Below are 26,238 nucleotides of genomic sequence, written 5' to 3' on the forward strand. Positions count from 1 at the left end.
ACCACCCCCCTGCCCAGCATATCAACTTTAAATTCCTCGAAGGCGCAACTGTTCCCTTCCTTTGCAATTTGTACAATCGCACTAATCCAGGTGGGAAGTATACAGTAAATGGCAGAACCCTTAGGAGTATTGACAGGCAGAGAGATCTGGGCTTACAGGTCCACAGGTCGCTGAAAGTGGCAACGCAGGTGGATAAGGTAGTCAAGAAGGCATACGGCATGCTTGCCTTCATCGGTCAGGGCATAGAGTATAAAAATTGGCAAGTCATGCTGCAGCTGTACAGAACTTTAGTTAGGCCACACTTAGAATATTGCGTGCAATTCTGGTCGCCACACTACCAGAAGGACGTGGAGGCTTTGGAGAGTGTACAGAAGAAGTTTACCAGGATGTTGCCTGGTCTGGAGGGAATAGAGGGATACGGTCCCCAGAAGTGCAGAAGGTTTTAGTTTAGACAGGCATCAAGATTGGCGCAGGCTTGGAGGGCCGAATGGCCTGTTCCTGTGCTGTACTGTTCTTTGCACTCCTCAGATTGCATTCTGCAGTCCTCAGTTCCAGTCTCCTGTGCATCCCAGCCTACTCCATCATCGGTGGCAGAACCGACAGCCGAACTTCTTGTTTGTTGCCCACCACCTGCCCTGTGAAGCTTCTTGGCCTGTTTTAATAAGTGAAAGGTGCTGTTACTGTAATTTGGAATCAATTGTCATCTCCAATTGAACAGTTCCTCAAAAGTCAGTCACGTGGACTCTTTGGGGTTCAATGACTGACTAACTGAGACCAAATAATTCATTTGTGAATTCTGGTACTGCTATGATCTTTTGCACCAACTGACCAATGTTGCTGGCAAGGATTAATTTTATTCTGGTCCAGCTTGGAAAGCTTTGGCAATCAGTAATGTGGAGAGTAATGCTGAGATTAACGTTCTCTGTGTATATTACTGCACTTTCTTCTTGGGATGATGAAGCAGGCTGCTTGTGAATGTGATTTATTATCTGAGTTTCCAAGAGATCACAGGAACCAAAATGTATGCAGCGGCAAACACACACTGCTGCTTTCTCTCTCCACGGATGCTTCTTGACCTGAGCGTTTTCCAACATTTTCTGTTTTTATTTCGGGTTTCCAGCATCAGTATTTTATGCTTTTGTTTATTAAAACAAAGGTTGTCATCTTGTGCTTTAAATGCAGATATGCACTGATTTGCAATTACCTTTTTAAGGAAATTAGATTGAGGTAGTAAATTCAGATGCTATTTGTGTTGCTACAGCAGCTGAACACCATTTACCAATGGAAAGGTTACCTTGGAATTGGTGGTGCTGTATTCTCAGAGTGTTGTGAATAGGCAAGAATCATTAACGCCTGGACAATTCGCAAATATGAAGTTGTATAATGGAATGTTAATGGGTTAATTTGTACAACCGAACTTAGCTCGTTTTAAATGCTGATGTTCCTATCTAGGTGTTGTGTCGGTGTGTTTCGAAGGAGGTCGTGATGGTTACATTAACCTGGTCGCATACCCATATGTGGAAAGTGAAAATTTAGAGCAAGATGAAGTTCAAGAAAGGGAACAACCTCGCAGGAAACATTCACGGAGAAGCCTTTACCGGTCAACTAGTGGCAGCGAGAACCTGATCCAGAAGGATGATTCTGACAACATGGACAGGTACGCAGAGTAGTTTTGGGGTGCCTGTACATGTATTTCAGTGTGGATAGTGTTAATAGCTTCATCGGGGGTACATTTGTAACAATGGTTTGCTCGATAGAAACACTCAGGAATGCTGCAATTCAGGGGGTTAGAGCTATACTGCAGTTTCCTATACAGTGAACTCCTGATCTCAGACATGTCACACTGTATCATTGTCACAGGGGCTCGAGGGGAACTGTCAGGAGTCCTGCATTCTGGGGTGGTAGTGAACTATAACTGTGATACCATTACGGTGAGATCCTGATCTCTTATACATCGCTGTGTGCATTTGTCGAGGGGAGATCACTATAGGAACAATAGTTATATTTTAATAGGTCCTTTTGTTTGCTTAGAGGATGCTGAGGTTGCTCTGCTTCCTAATGACAGACTTTTGCCTTTTGTTGGACTGCAAAAAAAGAACAGCACTGAATCCCAGGAATCCACACTTAGGCTAATAGTGAATGGAGAACCACAGACTCATCGAACTGCATGTGTTCCAAGGACTGCAGCTGGATCTGAGCCATATTGAATATCATTGCATTATACGATCCGCATTTGTACTGTTCCTGTTTTACAAAGAACAGTACAGCACAGGAACAGGCGATTCGGCCCACCAAGCCTGCGCCAATCATGATGCCTGTCTAAACTAAAACCTTCCACACTTCCGGGGTCCGTATGCCTCTATTCCCATCCTATTCATTTATTTGTCAAGATGCCTCTTAAACGTCGCTATCGTATCTGCTTCCACCACCTTCCCCGGCAGCCAATTCCAGGCACTCACCACCCTCTGTGGGAAAAAAACTTGCCTCGCACATCCCCTCTAAACTTGGCCCCTCGCACCTTAAACCTATGTCCCCTAGTAACTGACTCCTCCACCCTGGGAAAAAGCTTCTGATTATCCACTCTGTCCATGCCCCTCATAACTTTGTAAACCTCTATAAGATCGCCCCTCCACCTCCGTCATTCCAGTGAAAACAATCCGAGTTTATCCAACCTCTCCTCATAGGTAATACCCTCCAGACCAGGCAACATCCTGGTAAACCTCTTCTGTACCCTCTCCAAAGCCTCCACATCCTTCTGGTATTGTGGCGACCAGAATTGTATGCAATATTCCAAGTGTGGCCTAACTAAGGTTCTGTACAGCTGCCGTATGACCTGCCAATTTTTATACTCTATGCCCCGACCGATGAAGGCAAGCATGCCGTATGCCTTCTTGACTACCTTATCCACCTGCGTTGCCACTTTCAGTGACCTGTGGACCTGTACGTCCAGATTTCTCTGCCTGTCAATACTCCTAAGGGTTCCGCCATTTACTGTATATTTTCCACCTGTATTAGATCTTCCAAAATGCATTACCTCACATTTGTCCGGATTAAACTCCATCTGCCATTTCTCCGCCCAAGTCTCCAACCGATCTATATCCTGCTGTGTCCTCTGACAATCCTCATCACTATCCGCAACTCCACCAACCTTTGTGTCATCTGCAAACTTACTAATCAGACCAGCTACATTTTCCTCCAAATCATTTACAGTTAGTGATGTTATCTGCCTTTGAGCACTCTAGCATAGGGAGTTAACCAGCATGGATCTCGGGTGAACACTTTTTTTCTCTTTGCAGCTGTCCTGTGGGGTTCTGATAAAGCAGTTATTCAGTCCATCACAAGCGACATCAAATTACAGGAGCAACCATACTCAAAGAGGTGCATGATGTTTGAACATCAAGAATAAAAGATTCAGCACTTCATTTCTTGCTGTAGCTTTGATGCATTGTGTCTCAAAAAATGACAGTAACTTACTGCTACATTTGAATCCTGGTGTTGGGTAGGATTTGAGTTGTATTTTTTTAAATCAAATTTGTTTAAAATTAAACAAAAATGGACTGGTTGGCAGTAAAGCAGGTCGTTCTGGTGTAAGCAGCATCTGTCCATATCTCTGGAGCTGGTGCCGTGGGAGGGTGCCTTTCATTATAGTAACCCAGTGTGTGTGGATTCTAAAATCACAAAGTTGAAAGTGAAGTGTTCTTTAGAACAAATGTTAACATGAAGAACTAATAAACAATTTCCTGTTGCTTTTAAATGGTGATAGTAATCTTGATTTATACTACTTGCTACAGTCCACAATGGCTGTACAACTTCTTGGGTATGAAGATGCCAACAGGACATGATTGCCTAAAAGTTGCTGCTGTTGATTTTCAAGCACAAACGCTTAGTATTCTTGTATGGCTTTCCTCTGTTCACTCCTCTTGCAGACATGAACTTAGTTCTTTCAGACCTTTTACATTAATGGCAGATCAGATGTATAAATAGGTTGTATTTTCCTGTTTATCACCTCCAGTAATTCCTGCCTTTATATATCGTCATCTGTTAGTTTTTTGCAGACCTGTTTGGCTGCCTCTTGCACACAAATGTGGTGCCATGCAGTTAAGGGCCTGTCATGTATTCTGTATGCCCCATTGGATTGCTTTAATGCCATTGCACCTCTAAGGTCAGAGTGAGGTTTTCTCAGTTTCTAACCAAGGGATAAGTAACACTTCTTCAGTTTCCTCTTTTGCAATGCAAATCACTTGGCCTTAAATCAACAGCCAACAGATCTGTGCTGTAAATAGCACGTGCAGAAATAATTGTTGGTTGTTTAGGATTTTCACTAGAATCTAATCGCAGTGTCAGCCTTGGCTCAATGCTAATACTCTCACCTCTGAATCAGAAGCTGGTGGGTTCAAGCCCCATTCCAGGCATTTGAGCACATAATCCATGCTGACACTTCAGTGCAATACTGAGAGAATGATGTGCTGTCTTACAGATGAGACGTTAAACCGAGATACTGTCTCAGGTGGATGTAAAGATTCCAGGGCAGAATTCAAAGAAGCACAGGGGACTTCTCCACAGTGTCGTGGCCAATATTTATCCCTCAATCAACATCATTAAAACAGATCATGTGATAATTGCCACATTGCTGTTTGTGGGACCTTTCTGAGCACAAATTGATTGCCTTACATAACAGTGACTACGTTTAAAAGTAATTCATTGGCTGTGAAGCACTTTGGGAAGTCCCAAAGTCAAGAAAGGCACTTATGAAATGGAGGTTCTTCCTTCATTCATCGGTAATCATTTCAGGCTGGAGGTATGTGTTTGAAATTCATGCATGTCTGCAACAATACAACATAATGACTGTACTTAAATGAAAATGGCAAATGCTGGAAATACCAGCAGTTCTGGCAGCATCTGTGGAGAGAGAAACAGGGTTAAAGTTTCAGATCTGTGACCTTTCATCAGAACTATACTATAAACTTTTTCTTTTGCCCTGTTTTCATGTGACTCCTTTCCAAAGTTGCCCAATGAAGAGAAGCACATTTTACTGTCAGTTAAGATTGGGATTCAAAGAACAATGTGCATTTTAATATGGTGCAGGGAAATCTCTCCAAATGATTATTTTTACCTAATCCTAATTATTTCAAGTACCTATGGCAAAACAACAGCAACCTGCATTTATATAGTGCCTTTAAAGTAGTAAAATGTCCCAAAGTGCTTCACAGGAGTGTTGACACCGAGTTGCAAAAGGAGCTATTAGGACAGGTGTCCAAAAGCTTAGTCAAACAGTTCATTTTAAGAGATAGGTAAAGAGGCAGAGTGATTTAGGGAGGGAATTCCCAGTGCCTGGGGCCTAGAAGGCTGAAAACACGGCCACCATTGGTGCGAAATAAATTGGGGATACACAAGAGGCCAGAATTTGATGAATGCAGAATTCTCAGAGGGTTGTAAAGCTGGGAAGAGATATGGAGGAGCAAACCATGGAGGAATTTGGACATGAGGATGAGAATTTTAAATTTGAGGGGTTGTTGCATTAGAAGCCAATGCAGGCCTTGGGTGTCAATGTAGTATAACTTGACAGTCAGCTCAGCTTGGAAGTTGAGAAAACCACACATAAAACCAAGAGATGCAAGATGACCTCCAGACAGTAATCTTAACACTGCTTGGGTTTTTTTAACATAAGTAATAGGAGCAGGAGTAGGCCGTATGTCCCCTGAGCCTGCTGTGTCATTCAGTACAATCATGGCTGATTTTGGGCTTCAATTCCACTTTCCTGCCAGCTCCCCATATCCCTTGATTCCCTGAAAGACCAAAAATCTGTCTATCCCAGACTTAAATGTATTCAATGGTGGATTATCCATAACCCTCTGGGGTAGAGAATTGCAAAAAGTCACAAATCTTTCAGTGAAGTAATTTCTCCTCATCTCAGTCCTGAATGATTGACCCCTTATCCTGAGACTATGTCCCGTGTTCTAGATTCCCTGACCAGTGGGAACAATCTCTCAGCTTCTAACCTATCAAGCCCTTTCAGAATCTTGTATGTCTCAATTAGATTGCCTTTCATTCTTCTAAACTCCAGAGAATATAGGCTCAATTTACTGAGCCTCTCATCATAGGACAACCCCCTCATCCCAGGGACCAATTTAGTAAATCTTCACTGCACTGCCTCCAGTGCAAGTATATCCTTTCTTAAATGTGGAGACCAAAACTGCACACAGTCTTCCAGATGCGGTCTTACCAAAGCCCTGTACAATTTTAGTAAGACTTCTTTATTCTTGTACTCTAATCCCCTTGCAAACAAGGCCAACATGTCATTTGCCTTCCTAATAGCCTGCTGTACCTGTATGTTAACTTTGTGTGTTCCTTGTATGAGTACCCCCAAGTCTCTCTGAACATCGACACTTGCCAGTTTCAAACCTTTTATAAAAATATATATATATATAGGTTCTGGGTACTGCCTGTGCGGAGTTTGCAAGTTCTCCCTGTGACCGCGTGGGTTTCCGCCGGGTGCTCCGGTTTCCTCCCACAGCCAAAGACTTGCAGATTGATAGGTAAGTTGGCCATTGTAAATTGCCCCTAGTGTAGGTAGGTGATAGGAGAATGGTGGGGATGTGGTAGGGAATATGGGATTAATGTAGGATTAGTATAACTAGGTGATTGTTGGTTGGCACAGACTCGGTGGGCCGAAGGGCCTGTTTCAGTGCTGTATCGCTCTGAGTCTCTGAGTCTAATGGCCAATCTTGAGCCTCAACTCCACTTTCCTGCCTGCTCCCCATATCCCTTGATACTCTGAGACCAAAAATCTATATCTCATCCTTAAATATATTTAATGATGGAGCATCCACAACCCTCTAGGGTTGAGAATTCCAAAAATTCATAACCCTTTCTTTGCAGACGTTTCTCCACATCTCCTAAGTGATCGACCCTGTCATGCCATCATGCTACGTCCAATGATATTTTAATCTAATGGCTGGAAACCTAAATTAAATTTAAAAGGAAAAGAAACAAATGAAAGGTGACTCTATTAGCAGCTAAGATGGCCACCACGTTTGCATCACTATACTCCACATTCCAATGCACTGAGGTGGAGACAAATTGTCTGCCCAGTCCCCTCAACAATGACCTGGGGAATGGGAGTGAACTACCTATCCTGTTCCCATTTGCAAGACATTAAGGCCATCACCTGGACATTAAACTAATGAAGACCAACCACTCAAACCCAGTAACTCAAATCACTTGAACAATGGGACCCTGGTTGAGAGAAGGGAATTCCTAGACATGGACTGATTAAGTTGCAAGAGGGAATACACACTGATAACCATCATGTTGAATCGCTGGGTGACAGTCATGTGACAAGCCTACCAGCTATGTGCTTAAGCTGGTGTTTTCTCTGCAGCAACCAGACAAGCAGCTAGACACCAACAAGAGAAGACCCAAGTGGACTCCTCCCCTTCTCTTTTTTCTCTCTTTTCTCTTTTCTCTCTCGTTCCTCTCTCTCCTTTTTTCTCTCTCCTCTCTCTTTCCTCTCTTTTCTCTCTCTTTCCTCTCTTTTCCCTCTCTTTCCTCTCTTTTCTCTCTCTTTCCTCTCTTTTCTCTCTCTTTCCTCTCTTTTCCCTCTCTTTCCTCTCTTTTCTCTCTCTTTCCTCTTTTCTCTCTCTTTCCTCTTTTCTCTCTCTTTCCTCTTTTCTCTCTCTTTCCTCTTTTCTCTCTCTTTCCTCTTTTCTCTCTCTTTCCTCTTTTCTCTCTCTTTCCTCTTTTCACTCTCTTTCCTCTTTTCACTCTCTTTCCTCTTTTCACTCTCTTTCCTCTTTTCACTCTCTTTCCTCTTTTCACTCTCTTTCCTCTTTTCACTCTTTCCTCTTTTCACTCTCTTTCCTCTTTTCACTCTCTTTCCTCTTTTCACTCTCTTCCCTCTTTTCACTCTCTTTCCTCTTTCTTTCCTCTTTTCACTCTCTTTCCTCTTTTCACTCTCTTTCCTCTTTTCACTCTCTTTCCTCTTTTCACTCTCTTTCCTCTTTTCACTCTCTCTCTCCTCTTTTCACTCCCTCTCTCCTCTTTTCACTCTCTCTCTCCTCTTTTTTCTCTCTCTCTCCTCTTTTCTCTCTCCTCCCCCCCCCCCCCCTCTCTCCTCTTTCTCTCTCCCACCCCTAGCCTGTAACCACCTAAGCATATTACTGCTGCAGACAAAGACCTTTGGAAGGAAATCATCCACATCGCTGTCTCCAGGCGAACCACTGCATCAGACATCCAGATCTTCAAACCGCAAGCCTCAGGACCACCAAATTCAGCCTGAAGCCAGCCATGTCACCAACCTCCACAGACTATATACCCGTTTTTATTTCTCCAGTCTCTGAATTCGACCAATCTATCCTTTCCCTTGCTGTAACTTATTTGTGTGCGAGAAAGTTGGAGCATAGATTATTATTTTAATGAGGTTGGTTTAAGTACAATAAAGCTAATCTTCTCCTTTTGTCAAAATCCAGAAAACCTGACCGGTTTGCTTTTTATGATCATAGCACATAAGTAGTTAAACTCTCACTGAATTGGCAAGTATATCCACTTTAAAAAAGATTTAAATCTGTTCTGGTCAAACAAGGAGAGGGGCAAGAGGGGAGCCCGTCAACCCCTCCTCATCTGATCGTAAAAATCCCTTATTCTGAGACTATCTCTGTGTTCTTGATTCCCCAGCCAGAGGAAACGGCCTTTGTGTCAACCCTGCCAAGCCCCTTCAGAATCTTGTATGTTTCAATGAAATCACCTTTCATTCTTCTGAACTCCGGAGAGTATGGGCCCAATTTACTCAGCCTTTCAGGATGGGAACCAATCTAGTGAACCTTCTCTGTACCCTGCAATGCAAGTATAACGTTCCTTAAATATGGAGGCCAAAACTGCACACAGTACTCCAGGTGTGGTCTCACTAAAGCCCTATACAATTGTAGCAAGGCTTGCTTACACTTGTACTGCAAATCTCACCCCCCCTTGTAATAAAGGCCAACATGCCGTTTGTCTTCCTAACTGCTTGCTGATTTTGTGTTCCTTGTACGAGTATACCCATGTCTCTTTGAACATCAACGTTTACAAGTTTCACGCCTTTTAAAAATTATTTTTATGTTTGTACTACCAAAGTGCATAACCTCACACTTTCCCACATTATACTGCATGCACCACCTTGTTGCCCATTCACTTAACCTGTCTATATCCCTGTGCAGTCTCTTTGTGTCCTCCTCACTGCTTACATTCCCAGCTAGCTTTGTATCATCAACAAACTTGGATACATTAATCTCTGTGTCAAACTGGATTATTTGCTTAAGCCTCTGAGTATTCCCGTGATACTGTCTGAAGGGGTATTCGTGATTAATGTACCGTTAGTTGGAACTAGTCAGCGTTTATTTCAGCATAAATTGACATGGGGAATATTTCCAATGCACAAAGAATAGGGACCAGTATAGCCCTGTCAACCCTGCAAAGTCCTCCATACGAACATCAGGGGACTTGTGCCAAAATTGGGAGAGCTGTCCCACATCGTCAAGCAACAGTCTGACATAGTCATACTCACGGAAAAATACCTAACACCCAATGTCCCAGACACCACCATCACCATTCCTGGGTATGTCTTGTCCCACCAGAGGTGGCAGCGGCACAGAGGTACACAGTCAGGAGGGAGTTGCCCTGGGAGTGCTGAACATTGTCTTCGGATCCCATGAAGTCTTATGGCATCAGGTCAAACATGGGCAAGGAAACCTTCTGCTGATTACCACCTACTGGCCTCCCTCACTGATGAATCAGTACATGTTGAACACCAATTGGAAGAAGCACTGAGGGTGGCAAGGGTGCAGAATGTACTCTGGGTGGGGGACTTCAATGCCCAATTCCAAGAGTGGCTTGGTAGCACCGCATCTGACACAGCTGGCTAAGTCCTGAAGGATACATGTGCCAGACAGGCCTGCAGCAGGTGGTGAGGGAACCAACAGAAAGGGAAAAAGCTATTAGACCTCGTCCTCATCAATCTACCTGTTGCAGATATATCTGTCCATGACCTTATTGAGAGGAGTGACTATTGTGAAAACGAAATCCCGTCTTCACACTGAGGATACCCTCCATTGTGTTGTGTGCCAGTACCACTGTGCTGAATGGGATAGATTCAGAACAGATCTGGCAGATCAAAACTGACCATCAGAAGCAGCAGAATTGTGTTCAACCACAATCTGTAGGCTCATCCCTTAGTCTATCATTACCATCAAGCTAAGGGATCAACCCTGGTTCAATGAAGAGTACAGGAGAGCATAACAGGAGCAGCATCAGTCATGACCAGAACACCGTGGGTAGCTCAGCTGTGCAGGGAGGGAGGAGAAAGGACAAGAGAGCAATAGTGGTCGCAGATTCTATAGTTAGGGGAACAGATAGGCGTTTCTGTGATCACAGACGTGATTCCAGGATGGTATGTTGCCTCCCTGGTGCAAGGGTCATGGATATCACCGAGCGGCTATAGAGCATTCTGGAGGGTGAACAGCCGGAGGTCGTGGTCCACAGTGCTACCAACGATATAGGAAGAAAGAGTAATGAGCTCCTGCAGACTGAGTTTAGGGAGTTTGGAATGAGATTAGCAAATAGGACCTCAAAGGTAGTAATCTCCGGATTACTCCCAAGGCCACATGCTAGTGAGTATAGAAATAGGAGAATACACCAGATGAATGCGTGGCTGGAGAGATGGTGCAAGAGGGAGGGCTTCAGTTTTCTGGGGCATTGGGATTGGTTCTGGGGAAGGTAGGACCTGTACAAGCCGGACGGTCTACAGCTGAACAGGACTGGGACATATATCCTTGCAGGAAGATTGATAGGTAAATTGACCATTATAAATTGCCCCCTAGTATAGGTTGGTGGTAGGAGAATATAGGGACAGGTGGGGATGTGGTAGGAATATGGGATTAGTGTAGGATTAGTATAAATGGGTGGTTGATGGTTGGCACAGACTCGGTGGGCCAAAGGGCCTGTTTCAGTGCTGTATCTCTAAATAAATAAAATAAATAAATAAAAAAGGTTTGCTAATGCTGTTGAGGATGGTTTAAACTAGTTTGGCAGGGGGATGGGAACCTGAACACAGTCTTAAATAGGACAATTTCAGGGCAAGAAACAGGAGGCAGAAAATTAACACGTGGCTGAAAGACAGAACAAGTAAAGGGTAAAGTGTGCGTCACAGGAATTTGGCAATGTTTCAGGGTATTTATTCAAATGCAAGGGGTATAGTAAATAAAGCCAATGAGTTGAGGACATAGATTGGCACATGGCAACATGATATCGTTGCCATAACGGAAACTTGGTTTGAAGAGGGGCAAGAATGGCAGCTCAACATCCCTGGATATAGTGTTTTCAGGTGGGCTAGAGAAGGAGATAAAATAGGAGGGGGTATAGCATTATTAGTTAAGGAATCAATAACAGCTTTGAGGAGTGATGATGTGCTAAATGAATCATCAAACAAGGCCATATGGGTGAAGCTCAGAAATAAAAAAGGGGTAGCCACATTACTAGGAGTGTACTGTATACCCCCAAATAGTGGGAGGGAGATAGAAGAACAAATATGTAGGCAAATTTCTGAGTGCAAAAACTATAGGGAAATAGTAGTTGGGGATTTCAACTACCCCAATATCAACTGAGATACAAACAGTGTGAAGGGCACAGAACGGACGAAATTCTTGAACTGTTTTCAAGAGAACTTTTTTAGCCAGCACGTAACAAGCCCAACGAGTGGGGGCGCAATTCAAGATTTAGTCTTCGGTAATGAAACTGGGCAAGTGGATGAACTAACAGTGGGTGACAAGTTTGGAGATAGTGATAGGGTAATACAGTTAGTTTTAGCATAATCAGGGAAAAGGACAAAGATAAAATAGAAGCAAAGGTTCCAAATTGGTGGAAGGCAAATTTTATGAAATTGAGAGGTGACCTGGCGAAAGTGGGCTGGATACAGCTACTTGAAAGAAAATCAGTAGCAAACCAGTGGGAGGCATTCAAAAGCAAGATACTACAGGCATAGTGTAGGCATGTCCCCACAAAGATAAAGGATGGTACTGCCAAATCTAGAGCCCCTGGTTATCTGGAAGCTAACAGGGCAAGTTAAAGCAGAAAAAGAAAGCTTATGGTGATCTCAAATATCTTAATACTTTAGAAAGCCTAGAGGAGTATAGAAAGTGCAGGGGTGAAGTAAAAAGGGAAATTAGGAAAGCAAAGAGAAGACATGAAAAATTATTGGCAGTCAAAATCAAGGAAAACCCAAGGATGTTTTGTCAATACATTAAGAGCAAGAGGAAACTAGGTAAAGGGTAGGGCCTATCAGAGGTGTACAAGGGGCCCCTATGCGTGGATGCAGAAGATGTGGGCAGGGTTCTTAATGAGTTTTTTTGTCTCCCTCTTCACAAAGAAGAGGGTTGATGCAGACATTGCAGTTAAAGAGGAGGAGTGTGAAATATTAGATACGATAAGCATAATGAGAGAGGAAGTACTAGAGGGTCTGACATTTTTGAAAGTGGATAAATCACCAGGACCGAATAGATTGCATCCCAGGTTGTTAGAGGAAGCCAGGGAGGAAATAGCGGATGCGCTGAGGATCATCATCAAATCCTCGTGAGATACAGTCGAGGTACCAGACAATTGGAGGTCTGAGAATGTTGTACCATTGTTTAAAAAGGCGAGGGATAGGCCAAATAATTACAGGCCAGTCAGTCTGACCTCGGTGGTGGTAAATTGTTAGAATCAATTCTGAGGGACAGGATAAACTGCCACTTAGAAAGTCACAAATTAATCAGGGATAGTCAGCATGGATTTGTGAGGGGAAGGTTATGTCTTACTAACTTAATTGAGTTTTTTGAGAAAGTAACAGGGAGGATTGATGAGGGTAGTGCAGTGAATGTGGTCTACATGGATTTTAGTAAGGCATTTGTCAAGTTCCCGCATGGCAGACTGGTCAGTAAAATGAAAGCCCATGGGATACAGGAGAATGTGGCAGGTTGAATCCAGAATTGGCTCAGGGACAGGAAACAAAGGGTAGTAGTTGATGGATGTTTTTTGTGAATGGAAAACTGTTTCCAGTGGTGTTCCACAGGGCTCAATATTGGGTCCCTTGCTGTTTGTGGTATATATTAATGATTTGGACTTAAATGTGGGAGGCATGATTGGGAAATTTGCTGACGACACAAAAATTGGCCGTGTAGTTAATAGTGAAGAGGATAGCTGTAGACTGCAGAATAATATCAATGGTTTGGTTGAATGGGTGGGAAAGTGGCAAATCGAATTCAATCCAGACAAGTGTGAGGTAATGCATTTGGGGAAGGCAAATAAAGCAAGGGAATACACAATAAACAGGAGGATATTTAGAGGGGTAGAAGAAGTGAGAGACCTTGGAGTGCATGTCAACAGGTCCCTGAAGGTGGCAGGACAGGCAGATAGAGTGGTGAAGAAGGCATGTGGATTGCTTTCCTTTATTGGGCGAGGTATAGAATACAAAAGCAGGGATGTGATGCTGGAACTGTACAAAACGCTGGTTCGGCCACAGCTGGAGTATTGCATACAGTTCTGGTCACCTCACTACAGAAAGGACATAACTGCTCTGCAGAGAGTACAGAGGAGATTTACAAGAATGTTGCCAGGGCTTGAAAGTTGCGCCTATGAGGAAAGATTGGATAGGCTAGGTTGTTTTCCCTGGAACTGAGGAGGCTGAGGGGAGACTTAGTTGAGGTGTACAAAATTATGAGGGGCCTAGATAGAGTGGACAGGAAGGACCTGTTTCCCCTGGTGAGGAGGTCCGTTACCAGGGGACACAGATGTAAGGTGATTGGTGGAAGGATTAGAGGGGACATGAGGAAAAACGTTTTCAGCCAGAGGGTGGTGGGTGTCTGGAATTTGCTGCCAGGAACAGCGGTGGAGGCAGAAACACTCAATTCTTTTAAAAGGTACCTGGACATGTACCTGAAGTGCTGTAACCTGCAAGGCTATGGACCAAGTGCTAGAAGGTGGGATGAGATTGGGCAGCTAGTTTTTTTGGCTGGCACTGGCCCGATGGGCTGAATGGCCTCCTTCTGTGCGGTAATTGTTCTAATGAATCTGAGGGGAAACTCTCTAATGGTTGGAGTCAAAGCAAGCACAGAAGAAGATGGTTGTGGTTTTTGGAGGCCAGTCATCTCAGCCCCAGGGCATTGTTGCAGGAGTTCCTCAGGGTAGTGTCCCATGGCCAACCACCTTCAGCTGCTTCATCAGTGACCTGGCACAAGGCAGGAGTGTGCTGGAATACCTTCCACTTGCCTGATTGAGTGCGGCTCCAACAACGCTCAAGAAGCTCGACACCATCCAGGACAAAGCTGTCCGCTTAATCGACAACCCATCAATAACATTAAACATTCACACCCTCCACAACTGATGCACAGTGGCAGCAGTGTGTACCACCTACTTGATGTACTGCAGCAACTCACCAGGCCTCCTTTGACAGTTGTTTCCAAACCTGCGACTTCCACCTAGAAGGATAAGGGCAGCAGATGCGTGGGAGCACCTCCATCTGCAAGTTTTTCTCTGAGCCACATACCATCCTGACTTGGAATTATGTTGCCGTTCCTGCATTGTCACTGGATCAAAATCCTGGAACTCCCTCCCTAACAGCACTTTTGGTGTATCCAGATGGACTGCAGCAGTTCAAGAAGGCAGCTCATCACCTGTTTCTCAAGGGCAGTTGGGGTGGGCAACAAATGCTGGCCTTGTCAGCGATGCCCGCATCCCATGAAGTGAATTTTAAAAAAAAAGATTACACCAGGATTTCAGTAAGCTAACAGTGCTCACATAAGATAGTAGCACGATCCTAGTATACAGTTTAATTGATTACCATTTGCTGAAATGTTTCGGTGGGTGTTTGAAATTGTCATACTGGGACCACTTCTAGAAAAACACAACTGGTCCAGCAATATTTGGAAAGATCAGATCGGTTAACATTTTAGGTGTAGGCACTTCGAGACAAGTGGCAAATGGGGAGGGCGAAGAGAACAGCGGTTACAGTCAAGATAAAAGCAAAATACTGAAGATTTCATTGACTACAAATCTATTTTCAGTCATTCTTCACCCTCACATGGTCTGCTTCTAATTCTCTATCCCCTTTCCAGATCTCTCTCTCTCTGTCTGTCTGTCTCTCTCTCGCTCTCTTTTTCTCTCTCTCTCTCTCTCTTTCTGTCTCCCCCACCCCCACCCCCATTCCTGGCATAGGCTTTCTACAGACCTTGTTACAACTGCACAAACTCTCTCAATCAGTTACATATAGTTTGATGTGTCTCATTCAATTTCTCTCTCTGACTGAAATTACCTTCAGTATCTTCCAGCACATTTTACCTTACTAATTTAGAAAACCTGATGACTAGCTATTAGCAAATCCTTTAACAAGTCTTTGTGGTTATTGTACAGGCTTGTCACTATCTAACACTGGGGACAGTACTGGTGGGTACTCATCTGTCACTGTATAACACTGGGGTAAACGCGCACACATACCAATAAACTGAAAAAAGAGATTTTCTCTACAGAGCTTTGTTACAAAAAAAAAAGACAAAAAGAATACTTTGGCCAAATACTTCCTAATTGTTGAGGGAGAAAGAGAAGATATGGAAAGATTTCAGTTGTCCCTTTTTGGTTTGGCGTCCCAAATATGTATAGACGGCTGTCACTGGGGTCTTTCTAATTTCTAGAATAGTTCTTTTCTGGCGACTTTGAAGATCAGTTTGGCAGACTTTACAGGAGAATTGCAGCATCGGTTTTCTGGCAGGCTTTTCCAGGAGAAATGCAGCATCAGTTTCTCTATTTCTTACACTTGATTATCAGCAAGTTCTCAAAGAGATGGAAGAGGGTGCTGATAGTGACTGCTCTCTTGGCTGGTTTTGTCCAGCTGTCTTCAAAACAGTTCATACCTCAACACATTGTCCAAAGCAAAACCAAAAACAATATCTCAAGAGTCAAGCCTCCTGACCCCTATAAATCTTGACCTGTCACTTCTCTGTAAACATCTCCTCCAAGTCAAAAGTCTCCTGTTGGGTATTTATCTGAAGACAGGTGACTTCCAGTCAATGTTTTCAAACAAGACCCCTCTGTCCTTTCAGTGACCCCAGTGAAAAAAAAATCCATGGAATCCATTTCAGTTTTCCCAAATAAAACAATGTCCATAATTCTAAAATACACGAGTCCTCAAAAAAAATACAGCATAAAAAATATAGAAGTACTGTCATAACACCTCCATCTTTGGAGGAATGAAACACCATTTTCAAATGTGTTTCATTACAGAGAGTAGGGAAAAAAACAGAAGATGAAAAATATTTTAAAGAAGATTTCCACACTCATACTTATTCACTCTTTACCTGTAGCTAATACAGTTCTGCTTTGTATCATCTTTGCTTTCAGATAACTCAGAGCAAAGTTAAATCCTAGACAAAATATCCGCAATAACATTTTGTCCTGCAATGTGGATAATCTTTAAGTAATAAAGTTGCAATAGTAAACTCCGTCGGAATAGTCTGCCATTCTGGTTTCTGAATTTTTCTTAAAGGCTAGGGGATTGTGATCAGTATATCCTAGTATCTCTGTAGTCATGGCAGACATAGACCTCAAAATGCTTAAGAACTGGTAATAAGCCTAGGGTTTCTTTTCCACTGTTCAATATCTTTTTTGGTGTCAGTTTAGCTTTTTGGAAACGTATCCCACTGAACTCCATGCCTGATTCATCTTGTAGCAGGACGGCACTGACCCCCAGGTCACTCGCATCAGTTGCTACCTTGAAGGGCTTACTGAAATTTGGAGCAGCCAACTCTGGTTCATTAATCAAAATGGCTTTAAGCTCTCAAAAGATGCTTGGCACTCCCCTGACCACCCTACCTTGGTTTTCTTCTTGTGTAGCAAATCTGTCAGTGGAGCAGCTGTAGTACTAAAATTTGGTACAAACTTGCAGTAGAAACCACACATCCCCAAGAACTCTCATGGTTTCTCACTTAATCCTAGGGGTGGCGAATGCCACCAATGCTTGTACTTTCGCTGTTCTTGGCAACACTTGTCCTTACCCTACTATATGCCCGAGGTAGGTTACTCTGGCTTTTGCAAATTCACTTTTGGCAAGGTTTATCACTAAATCAGCCAATTTATAATTTTCTAAACCGAGCTTCTAGTTCCAAGTGGTTCCTCCAAGTGTCACTATACCACCACATCATCAAGGTAAACCACACAGTTAGGAAAACTAGCTACCACTTGGTTAATTAGTCTCTGAAAAGTGACTGGGGCATTTTTTTAGCCCGAATGGCATCACCCAGCATTGGAAGAGACCGTCTGGTATGACAAAGGCCAATATTTATTTAGCTCAAGGTGTAAAAGGAACCTGCCAGTATTCCTTTAACAATCTATTCACATAAGAAACGTGGCACTGCCCACTCTGTCAATACAGTCCTCCAAGTGATGAATTGGGTAGGAGTCTGCCTTTGTTAATGCATTAACTTTTCAGTATTCTATGCAGAATCTAGTTGAAGCGTTGGGTTTAGGTGCTAACACCACTGGGGAACTCCAGCTGCTTTGACTGGGTTCGATTAGGTGGTTTTCCAGCGTGTATTGGATTTTTGCTTTTCCCTGGGCCTGTTTCTCTGGACTTCAGCGATAGGGATGCTGTTTTCCAGAATTGGATTCTTCTACATCCACATCATGTATGGCTAAGGTTGTACATCCTGGTTTGTTCCTACAAACTCCTTTAAATGCTGTGAGTAACCTTGTTAGGTTCTGAAGAAGGGTCACTGACCTGAAACGTTAACTCTGCTTCTCTCCACAAATGCTGCCAGACCTGCTGAGTATTTATAGCATTTCTTGTTTTTATTTCAGATTTCCAGCATCCGCAGTATTTTGCTTTTATTACCTTGTTAGGTCTCCTCGTTCTGCATCTAAATACGAAAGCATAGTGTCCAATCTCCTTAATAATTCAGTATTAGCTAACTGGATTGTAGGAGGTTCAACTTGAGAATTGGTTAGGCCTCCTCCTTCTTTATCCTCACTATTCCTTTCATCCTTCACTGTCCTTGCTATCTGACATGCCTGTGCTTCCATATCCTCCTGCCAGCAATGATATTGTTTCAACATATTGATATGATGCAGCTGATTCTTTTTCTTGCGATCTGGGGTGTCAATCAAATAATTTATTTTACCAATTCTTTTGACCACTTTATATCGACCACTAAACTGTGCTTTTAATGGTTCACCCTGTAAAGGCAGTAATACTAACACCTCATGCCCTGGTTGAAATGTTCGGGTCTTGGCATGCTTGTCTGCCCATTTCTTCATAGTTGTTTGGGAAGCTTTAAGGTGTTCCTGAGCCACTTTGCAGGCTCTCGTGAGCCACTCCCTGAACACAGATACATAATCTAGCACAGAAGATTCGTCCCTCTGTTCTAAAAACTTTTATTTAGTTTTAGAGGGCCTCTTATCTCATATCCATAAACTAATTCAAAAGGACTAAAACAGGTAGATTCATTAGATGAATCCCTGGCGGCAAGCAACAGAAACTCTAGCCCTTTATCCCAATTATGGGGATATTCAGGACAGTATATCCTGATCATCGTTTTGTGGGTTTGATGGTACCTTTCGAAAGCTCCCTCTGTCTGGGTGATATGCTGAAGACTTTAACTGTGTTATACCCAAATTACCCATAACTTGCTGAAAAAGTTTAGACATAAAATTGGAACCTTGATCTGACTGAATATTGATCAGTAATCCATTTCTAGTGAAGAACTGGGTTAACTTCTCTACCTGAGCAGAAATTGTTCTCAAGGGAATGGCCTCTGGGAACCGAGTAGCCATATGTGTCCCGTTTTTGGTGAAGGTCCTACACAACAACACCCTACTAAATAGTTCCCCAAAAACTGGTATGGAAATTAGAAGTGCCGGTTTTTTGGCAGGTTACGGTTTTCCCACAATCTGGCACGGTTTACAAAACTGCACCACGTCCTGGGAAAGATCTGGCCGTTAAAAATGTCGACGTATACATGATTGGGAATGTCCCACTATAGAAATTTCATGGGCTGTCCTTAATATTTCCCGGCGATACTTGGGCGGTACTATCATCTGGTGAACAACTGTCCATTCTTCATCCGCAGGTCTGTGAGGGGGTCTCCACTGCCTCATCAGATTCCCATTTTTAATATAGTAGCCTTCTGGAACTCCGTTTGCCTCAGCTTCAGTTAAAGCCAATTGTGCCACTTTATTTAACTCTGGATTGACTTTCTGAGCCTTGGTCAGAGAAGACTGACTGAACATTTCCTTCGGATTATCCAAATTCCCGAAAGACAGTTTCAGATATTCGACTATCTGACTGTGGTGCCAATTTTACCTCTGACAATGGAACTTGCCTTGCTCAGGTCACTACAAATGAAGGAAAAATTCCTGGAACCTTTTCCTGCAACTGTTCTGTCTCTTTGACTTCATTTGGTCTTTCCGTGACTGCTAGACAAGCAACTATCTTTGCTCCAGCCAAACCATTCCCCAGGAGTGGGTCAACTCTGTCGACAGGCAAACTATGGACAACTGTTGTCGTTACCGTTCCAGACATTAGGTCACACTCCAGGTACACCCGAAACAAAGGTACGTGTATCTACTCCCTGCTGATACCACTCACTAAAACCTTGGCATTTAATGCGCTCTCTGGTGGAAAAGTTATGTCTTTCCCCAGCAGGAGTTTGGGTGGCTCCTGTATCCCTAAGTATAACTATAGGTTTACCTGCCTCACTTGAGGGATAAGGAGTTACTTTTCCTTTTGACAATAATTCCCTATAACTCTCAAGTATTTTGTTCACATCCCCCACACTCTCAGCAGTTTTTGCACTTGGCCTTAACAGCTGCAGTCAGAGCCTGATCTGTCGTACTCTTGGTCAGGGCTCCTTTCTCTGCATTGGTTTGATGTACCCCAATAAGTCCCATGCGTTTGCCCCGCAACTTCTAGCATTCTGCACGATGGTCTCCCATCTTGTGATAATGGTAACACTTAGGCTTGCAGACCTCACTTCCACCTTCAGTATCTTCCTTTCTGGCCTGAGGAGGAGATCCCAGGGCATTTCCAGCAGTCCCTTCTTGTCCCTGGCTACTTGCCTTCCTTTCACCCTCCCACCTTCTGTCCTTCTCGGGTTTGTGGGGGTGACGGACAAAGGGTTTGGGCTTGTAAACAAGCTCAAAATCATCAGCGATTTCCGCTGCCCGTCTGGCCATTGAAACTTTCTGGTTCTCTACATGGGTTCTTACTAACAGAGGGAATGGATTTTTAAATTCTTAGAGGAGAATTAGTTTCCTCATGTTCTCATACGTGGCCTCTACCTTTAGTGCCCACTTCCAGCAATCAAAATTAATTTGCTTTACCCTCTCAAATTCTATATAAGTCTGCCCAGACTGTCTCCGGAGGTTCCGAATTTCTGTCTCTGCGCTTCTGGGACTAACTCGTAAGCAGCGAGAATAACCTTTTTTGCCATCTCTCAATCTGCAGAAGCGTCTTCAGAAAGCATGGTATAAGCTTCATGAGCACTGCCCATCAACCTGCTTTGCGTGAGCAGTGTCCAGCTTTCCTTCAGCCACTTCATCTGTCTGGCTATCTTTACAAAAGAAATGAAAAATACTTCTACATCCCTTTTCTCAAATTTCGGGAGGAGTTGTACAAATTTAAACTGCTCTCCACTGGGTCCTGGGCTGGAGACAGATCTTACCCCACCCAATTTTCATCAGGGTCAAGGGCATCCTTTTATTTCTTAGTTCCAGCCTTCAAATCTCGTATTCCCTTTCTCTCTCCTTTTCCTCTCTTTCTCTAGCCCTTTCTGTTCTGCCGCTCTGCTTGCTCCCTTTGAAATGCTCTCTCCTTTGCCCTTTCCTCCTTTTTCCTTTCAAGTTCAAGCTGCCTCATATGCAACTGAATTTTTCTTAATTCAACTGCACTACCATCTGGTTTGCCGCTGTCACCTTCCAGTTGCAAATGCTGTGCTATTACTTCAATTATGTCTGCTTTCTTAGTTTCTGGTTTTAACTCTAATGTGAACAGGTCTGCCAAATCCTTTAGTCTAACCTTGGTTAAGATTCTCAAATCACTCAGGGATACATCCTCCTTCCCTAGAAAGGTCGTAGCAACTAACAAAGACATCCCGGTAGGGTAGACTTTATTGCACAAGAAACCTGTTTTTTTCTTACGTTTCCTCTTTACAATTAGTATTACCCCACTTAGAATTGCGCATCGTCGTTGTTTGGTTATCCCGCACAGTGCCCCCAATTAAATGGTATGACTGAGGCGGGAGGAGTATACTGTTTTTTCTAGTTCCACTTCTCTACAGGTCACAACATATATTTAAATGTTTACTCAGTTACTGATACGGTCAATCATGGGCTCTATTTTTATCCCAGAATTAAATACACCAACCAGATTTCTTTAATAAATGACAAAATTATCAGTTTATTATAAAACAAGACTTAACCAGTAATGAAGCAAAGCATTAAACCACAGATTGAAATATGAAAGTTCCCTTTTTACCTTCGGCCCTCACACACGCACAGATGCACGCACACGCACAACACACTGGTTAACCGAAAAAGTAGAGATTTTTTCTTTAGATATCTGTTAGAAAAAAGGCAAAAAAGTATACTTTGGCCAAATACTAGCTAATTCTTGAAGAAAAAAAGAGAAGATATGGAAAGATGTCCATTTTCCCCTTTTGGTTTAGCGTCCCAAATACGCATAGATGGTTGTCACTGGGGTCTTTCTAGAACAGTTCTTTTCAGGCGATGTTGAAGATCAGTTTGGCAGACTTTCCAGGAGACATGCAGCATCGGGTTTCTGGCAGGCTTTTCCAGGAGAAATGCCGCATCAGTTTCTCTATTTCTTACACTTGATTCTCAGCAAGTTCTCAAAGAAATGGAAGCGGGTGCTGATGGTGACTGCTCTTTTGGCTGGTTTTCTCCACCTGTCTTCAAAACAGTTCACACTCCAACACACTGTCCAAAGCAAAACCAAAAGCAATATCTCAAGAGTCAAGCTTCCTGACCCCTATAAATCTTGACCTGTCACTTCTCTGACTTGAGGGAGATGTTTACAAAAAGCCCTTGCTGGGTATGTATCTGAAGACAGGTGACTTCCAACAAATGTTTTCAAACAAGACCTCTCAGTATCCTTTCAATGACACCAATGAAAAGAAACATCCATGGAATCCTTTTTAGTTTTCCCAAATAAAACAATGTCCATAATTCTAAAATACATGAGCCCTCAAAAAAAATACGTAGCAAAAAATATAGAAGCACCGTCATAACACACTGGAGTAGAGCACTGGTGGGTACAGGCCTGTCACTGTAACATGGATTCAAGTCTGTTGCTGTATAACACTGGGTTTAGTACTGGTACTGGGTAATGAACCCGGCCAGGTGTTAGATTTAGATGTAGGTGAGCACTTTGGTGATAGTGATCACAATTCGATTAGGTTTACCTTAGCGATGGGCAGGTACAGGTATATACCGCAGGGCAAGAATTATAGCTGGGGGAAAGGAAATTATGATGCGATTAGGCAAGATTTAGGATGCGTAGGATGGGGAAGGAAACTGCAGGGGATGGGCACAATCGAAATGTGGAGCTTATTCAAGGAGCAGCTACTGCGTGTCCTTGATAAGTATGTACCTGTCAGGCAGGGAGGAAGTTGTCGAGCGAGGGAGCCGTGGTTTACTAAAGAAGTTGAAGCGCTTGTCAAGAGGAAGAAGAAGGCTTATGTTAGGATGAGACGTGAAGGCTCAGTTAGGGCGCTTGAGAGTTACAAGCTAGCCAGGAAGGAGAGAGCTAAGAAGAGCGAGGAGAGGACACGAGAAGTCATTGGCGGATAGGATCAAGGAAAACCCTAAGGCTTTCTTTAGGTATATCAGGAATAAAAGAATGACTAGAGTTAGATTAGGGCCAATCAAGGATAGTAGTGGGAAGTTGTGTGTAGAATCAGAGGAGATAGGGGAAGCGTTAAATGAATATTTTTCGTCAGTATTTACAGTAGAGAAAGAAAATGTTGTCGAGGAGAATACTGAGATACAGACCTAGGCTAGATGGGATTGAGGTTCACAAGGAGGAAGTGTTAGCAATTTTGGAAAGTGTGAAAATAGATAAGTCCCCTGGGCCAGATGGGATTTATCCTAGGATTCTCTGGGAAGCCAGGGAGGAGATTGCAGAGCCTTTGTCCTTGATCTTTATGTCGTCATTGTCGACAGGAATAGTGCCGGAAGACTGGAGGATAGCAAATGTTGTCTCCTTGTTCAAGAAGGGGAGTAGAGACAGCCCTGGTAATTATAGACCTGTGAGCCTTACTTCGGTTGTGGGTAAAATGTTGGAAAAGGTTATAAGAGATAGGATTTATAATCATCTTGAAAAGAATAAGTTCATTAGCGATAGTCAGCACGGTTTTGTGAAGGGTAGGTCGTGCCTCACAAACCTTATTGAGTTTTTCGAGAAGGTGACCAAACAGGTGGATGAGGGTAAAGCCGTGGATGTGGTGTATATGGATTTCAGTAAGGCGTTTGATAAAGTTCCCCACGGTAGGCTATTGCAGAAAATACGGAAGTATGGGGTTGAAGGTGATTTAGTGCTTTGGATCAGAAATTGGCTAGCTGAAAGAAGACAGAGGGTGGTGGTTGATGGCAAATGTTCATCCTGGAGTTTAGTTACTAGTGGTGTACCGCATGGATCTGTTTTGGGGCCACTGCTGTTTGTCATTTTTATAAATGACCTGGATGAGGGTGTAGAAGGGTGGGTTAGTAAATTTGCGGATGACACGAAGGTCGGTGGAGTTGTGGATAGTGCCGAAGGATGTTGTAGGTTACAGAGGGACATAGATAGGCTGCAGAGCTGGGCTGAGAGATGGCAAATGGAGTTTAATGCGGAAAAGTGTGAGGTGATTCACTTTGGAAGAAGTAACAGGAATGCAGAGTACTGGGCTAATGGGAAGATTCTTGGTAGTGTAGATGAGCAGAGAGATCTTGGTGTCCAGGTACATAAATCCCTGAAAGTTGCTACCCAGGTTAATAGGGCTGTTAAGAAGGCATATGGTGTGTTAGCTTTTATTAGTAGGGGGATCGAGTTTCGGAGCCACGAGGTCATGATGCAGCTGTACAAAACTCTGGTGCGGCCGCACCTGGAGTATTGCGTGCAGTTCTGGTCACCGCATTATAGGAAGGATGTGGAAGCTTTGGAAAGGGTGCAGAGGAGATTTACTAGGATGTTGCCTGGTATGGAAGGAAGGTCTTACGAGGAAAGGCTGAGGGACTTGAGGTTGTTTTCGTTAGAGAGAAGGAGGAGGAGAGGTGACTTAATAGAGACATATAAGATAATTAGAGGGTTAGATAGGGTGGATAGTGAGAGTCTTTTTCCTTGGATGGTGATAGCAAACACGAGGGGAACATAGCTTTAAGTTGAGGGGTGATAGATCTAGGACAGATGTCAGAGGTAGTTTCTTTACTCAGAGAGTAGTAGGGGCGTGGAACGCCCTGCCTGCAACAGTAGTAGACTCGCCAACTTTAAGGGCATTTAAGTGGTCATTGGATAGACATATGGATGAAAATGGAATAGTGTAGGTCAGATGGTTTCACAGGTCAGCGCAACATCGAGGGCCGAAGGGCCTGTACTGCGCTGTAATGTTCTATGTTCTAAACAGATCTGTCACTAACACTGAAGGCTACGGTACTAGTAGCTGCAGATCTGTCACTATAACACTGGGACATACAGTACTGGAGGGTACTGGTCTAACACTGAGGGGTACAGTACCAGTGGGTACTTGTCTGTCATTGTATAACATGGGTGCAGTAGTAGTGAGTGCATGTCTGTTATTTTAGCACTGGGGTACAGTTCTGGTGGGTATAAGTCTCACTGTATAACACCAGGGTACAATACTGCTGGGTACAGGTCTGTCAACACTGAGGAATACGGTACTGGAGGATACTTGTCTGTCGCTAACACTGAGGGGTACAGTACTAGAGTACAGGTCTATCACAAACACTGGAATACAGTACTTGTTGATATAATTCCGTCACCATACCACTAGGGGACAGCTTTGATGGATACCAGTCTGTCACTGTACCAGTGAGGTACAGTATTGTGATGGCAAAGGTGAGAATTTAGTGGGTTACATTAGCAGTGTCATACAAGTATATTGGTTTATGTGATTGTTCTGTAGTGTGTGAGACATATGTGACTGCTGCCTGATTCCCCAATAGCAAGTCCTACACAGCTGGCTGAAACCGAGATGTAAAACTGTTGGCACTTGCTAATATCGGCGGCTGAGCCAATCTGTTTTTAATGCAATGTAAACGTGCCTTTGCCTACATTGAACTGAAGGAATGTTGTAGTCTTTAGTGAGTATGGCAGAGGAATTAAGTCAGATTCAGTAGTTGTCATTGAGTCATTGTTTAGTGTACTTTAGGAAATATTAGAAACACTTGGCCCTGGTTCACTGGGGAGGTCTGTGGCCCTTTTGCAGATGAATGTCTGTGCTCTGTAGATTCCTTAATACTGAGTACAGAGCAAGCCACAACTGTTTGTTGGAAGCACAAGTTGACAGTGTGATTGAGGATTTGAATTTAATAGCAGTGGCCTCTTTATTCCCAGAAGTGAATTCACAGGTGCCACTGAGAAAGGTTAGTCTTCTGCTGTTTCAGTGAACACATGAATTAGGAGCAGGAGTAGACCATATGGCCCATCGAGCCTGCTCTGCCATTCAGTATAATCATGGCTGATTTTAGGTTTCAACTCCACTTTCCTGCTGCTCGTCATATCCCTTGATTCCCTGAGAGACCAAAAACCTATCTATTCCAGCCTTAAATGTATTCAACGATGGAGCATCCACAATCCTCTGGAGTAGAGAATTCCAAAGATTCACAACCCTTTAAGGGAAGTAATTTCTCCTCTTCTCAGTCCTAAATGATCGGCCCCTTATCCTGAGACTGTGTTCCTGTGTTTTAGATTCCCCGACCATGAAAACAATCTTTGTGTCTACCCTGTCCAGCCCCTTCAGAATCTTGTATTTCTCAATGAGATCACCTCTCATTCTTCTAAATGCCAGAGAATATCGGCCCAATTTACTTCGCCTTTCATCATAACCTGCTCATTCCAGGGACCGATTTAGTGCACTTTTGCTGTACTGCCTCTAATGCAAGTATATCCTTTCTTGAATATGGAGACCCAATCTGCGTACAGTACTCCAGATGTGGCCTCACCAAAATCCT

The 26,238-nt window shown here is 43.4% G+C and overlaps 1 protein-coding gene across 4 annotated transcripts in view; it reads left to right on the forward strand.

Annotated features, from left to right (window-relative positions):
* Positions 1–26,238, forward strand: part of ip6k1 (inositol hexakisphosphate kinase 1) — a 131,900-nt gene that overhangs the window by 72,209 nt on the left and 33,453 nt on the right. For all 4 annotated transcript variants that reach the window (XM_068051360.1, XM_068051359.1, XM_068051361.1 and 1 more), the window contains one exon: positions 1,453–1,657. In XM_068051360.1, coding sequence (XP_067907461.1) covers positions 1,453–1,657 — 205 coding nt within the window. The remainder of the gene's footprint in view (positions 1–1,452; positions 1,658–26,238) is intronic.

Source organism: Heterodontus francisci, chromosome 19, assembly GCF_036365525.1.
Source record: "Heterodontus francisci isolate sHetFra1 chromosome 19, sHetFra1.hap1, whole genome shotgun sequence".
Lineage (NCBI taxonomy): Eukaryota > Metazoa > Chordata > Chondrichthyes > Heterodontiformes > Heterodontidae > Heterodontus > Heterodontus francisci.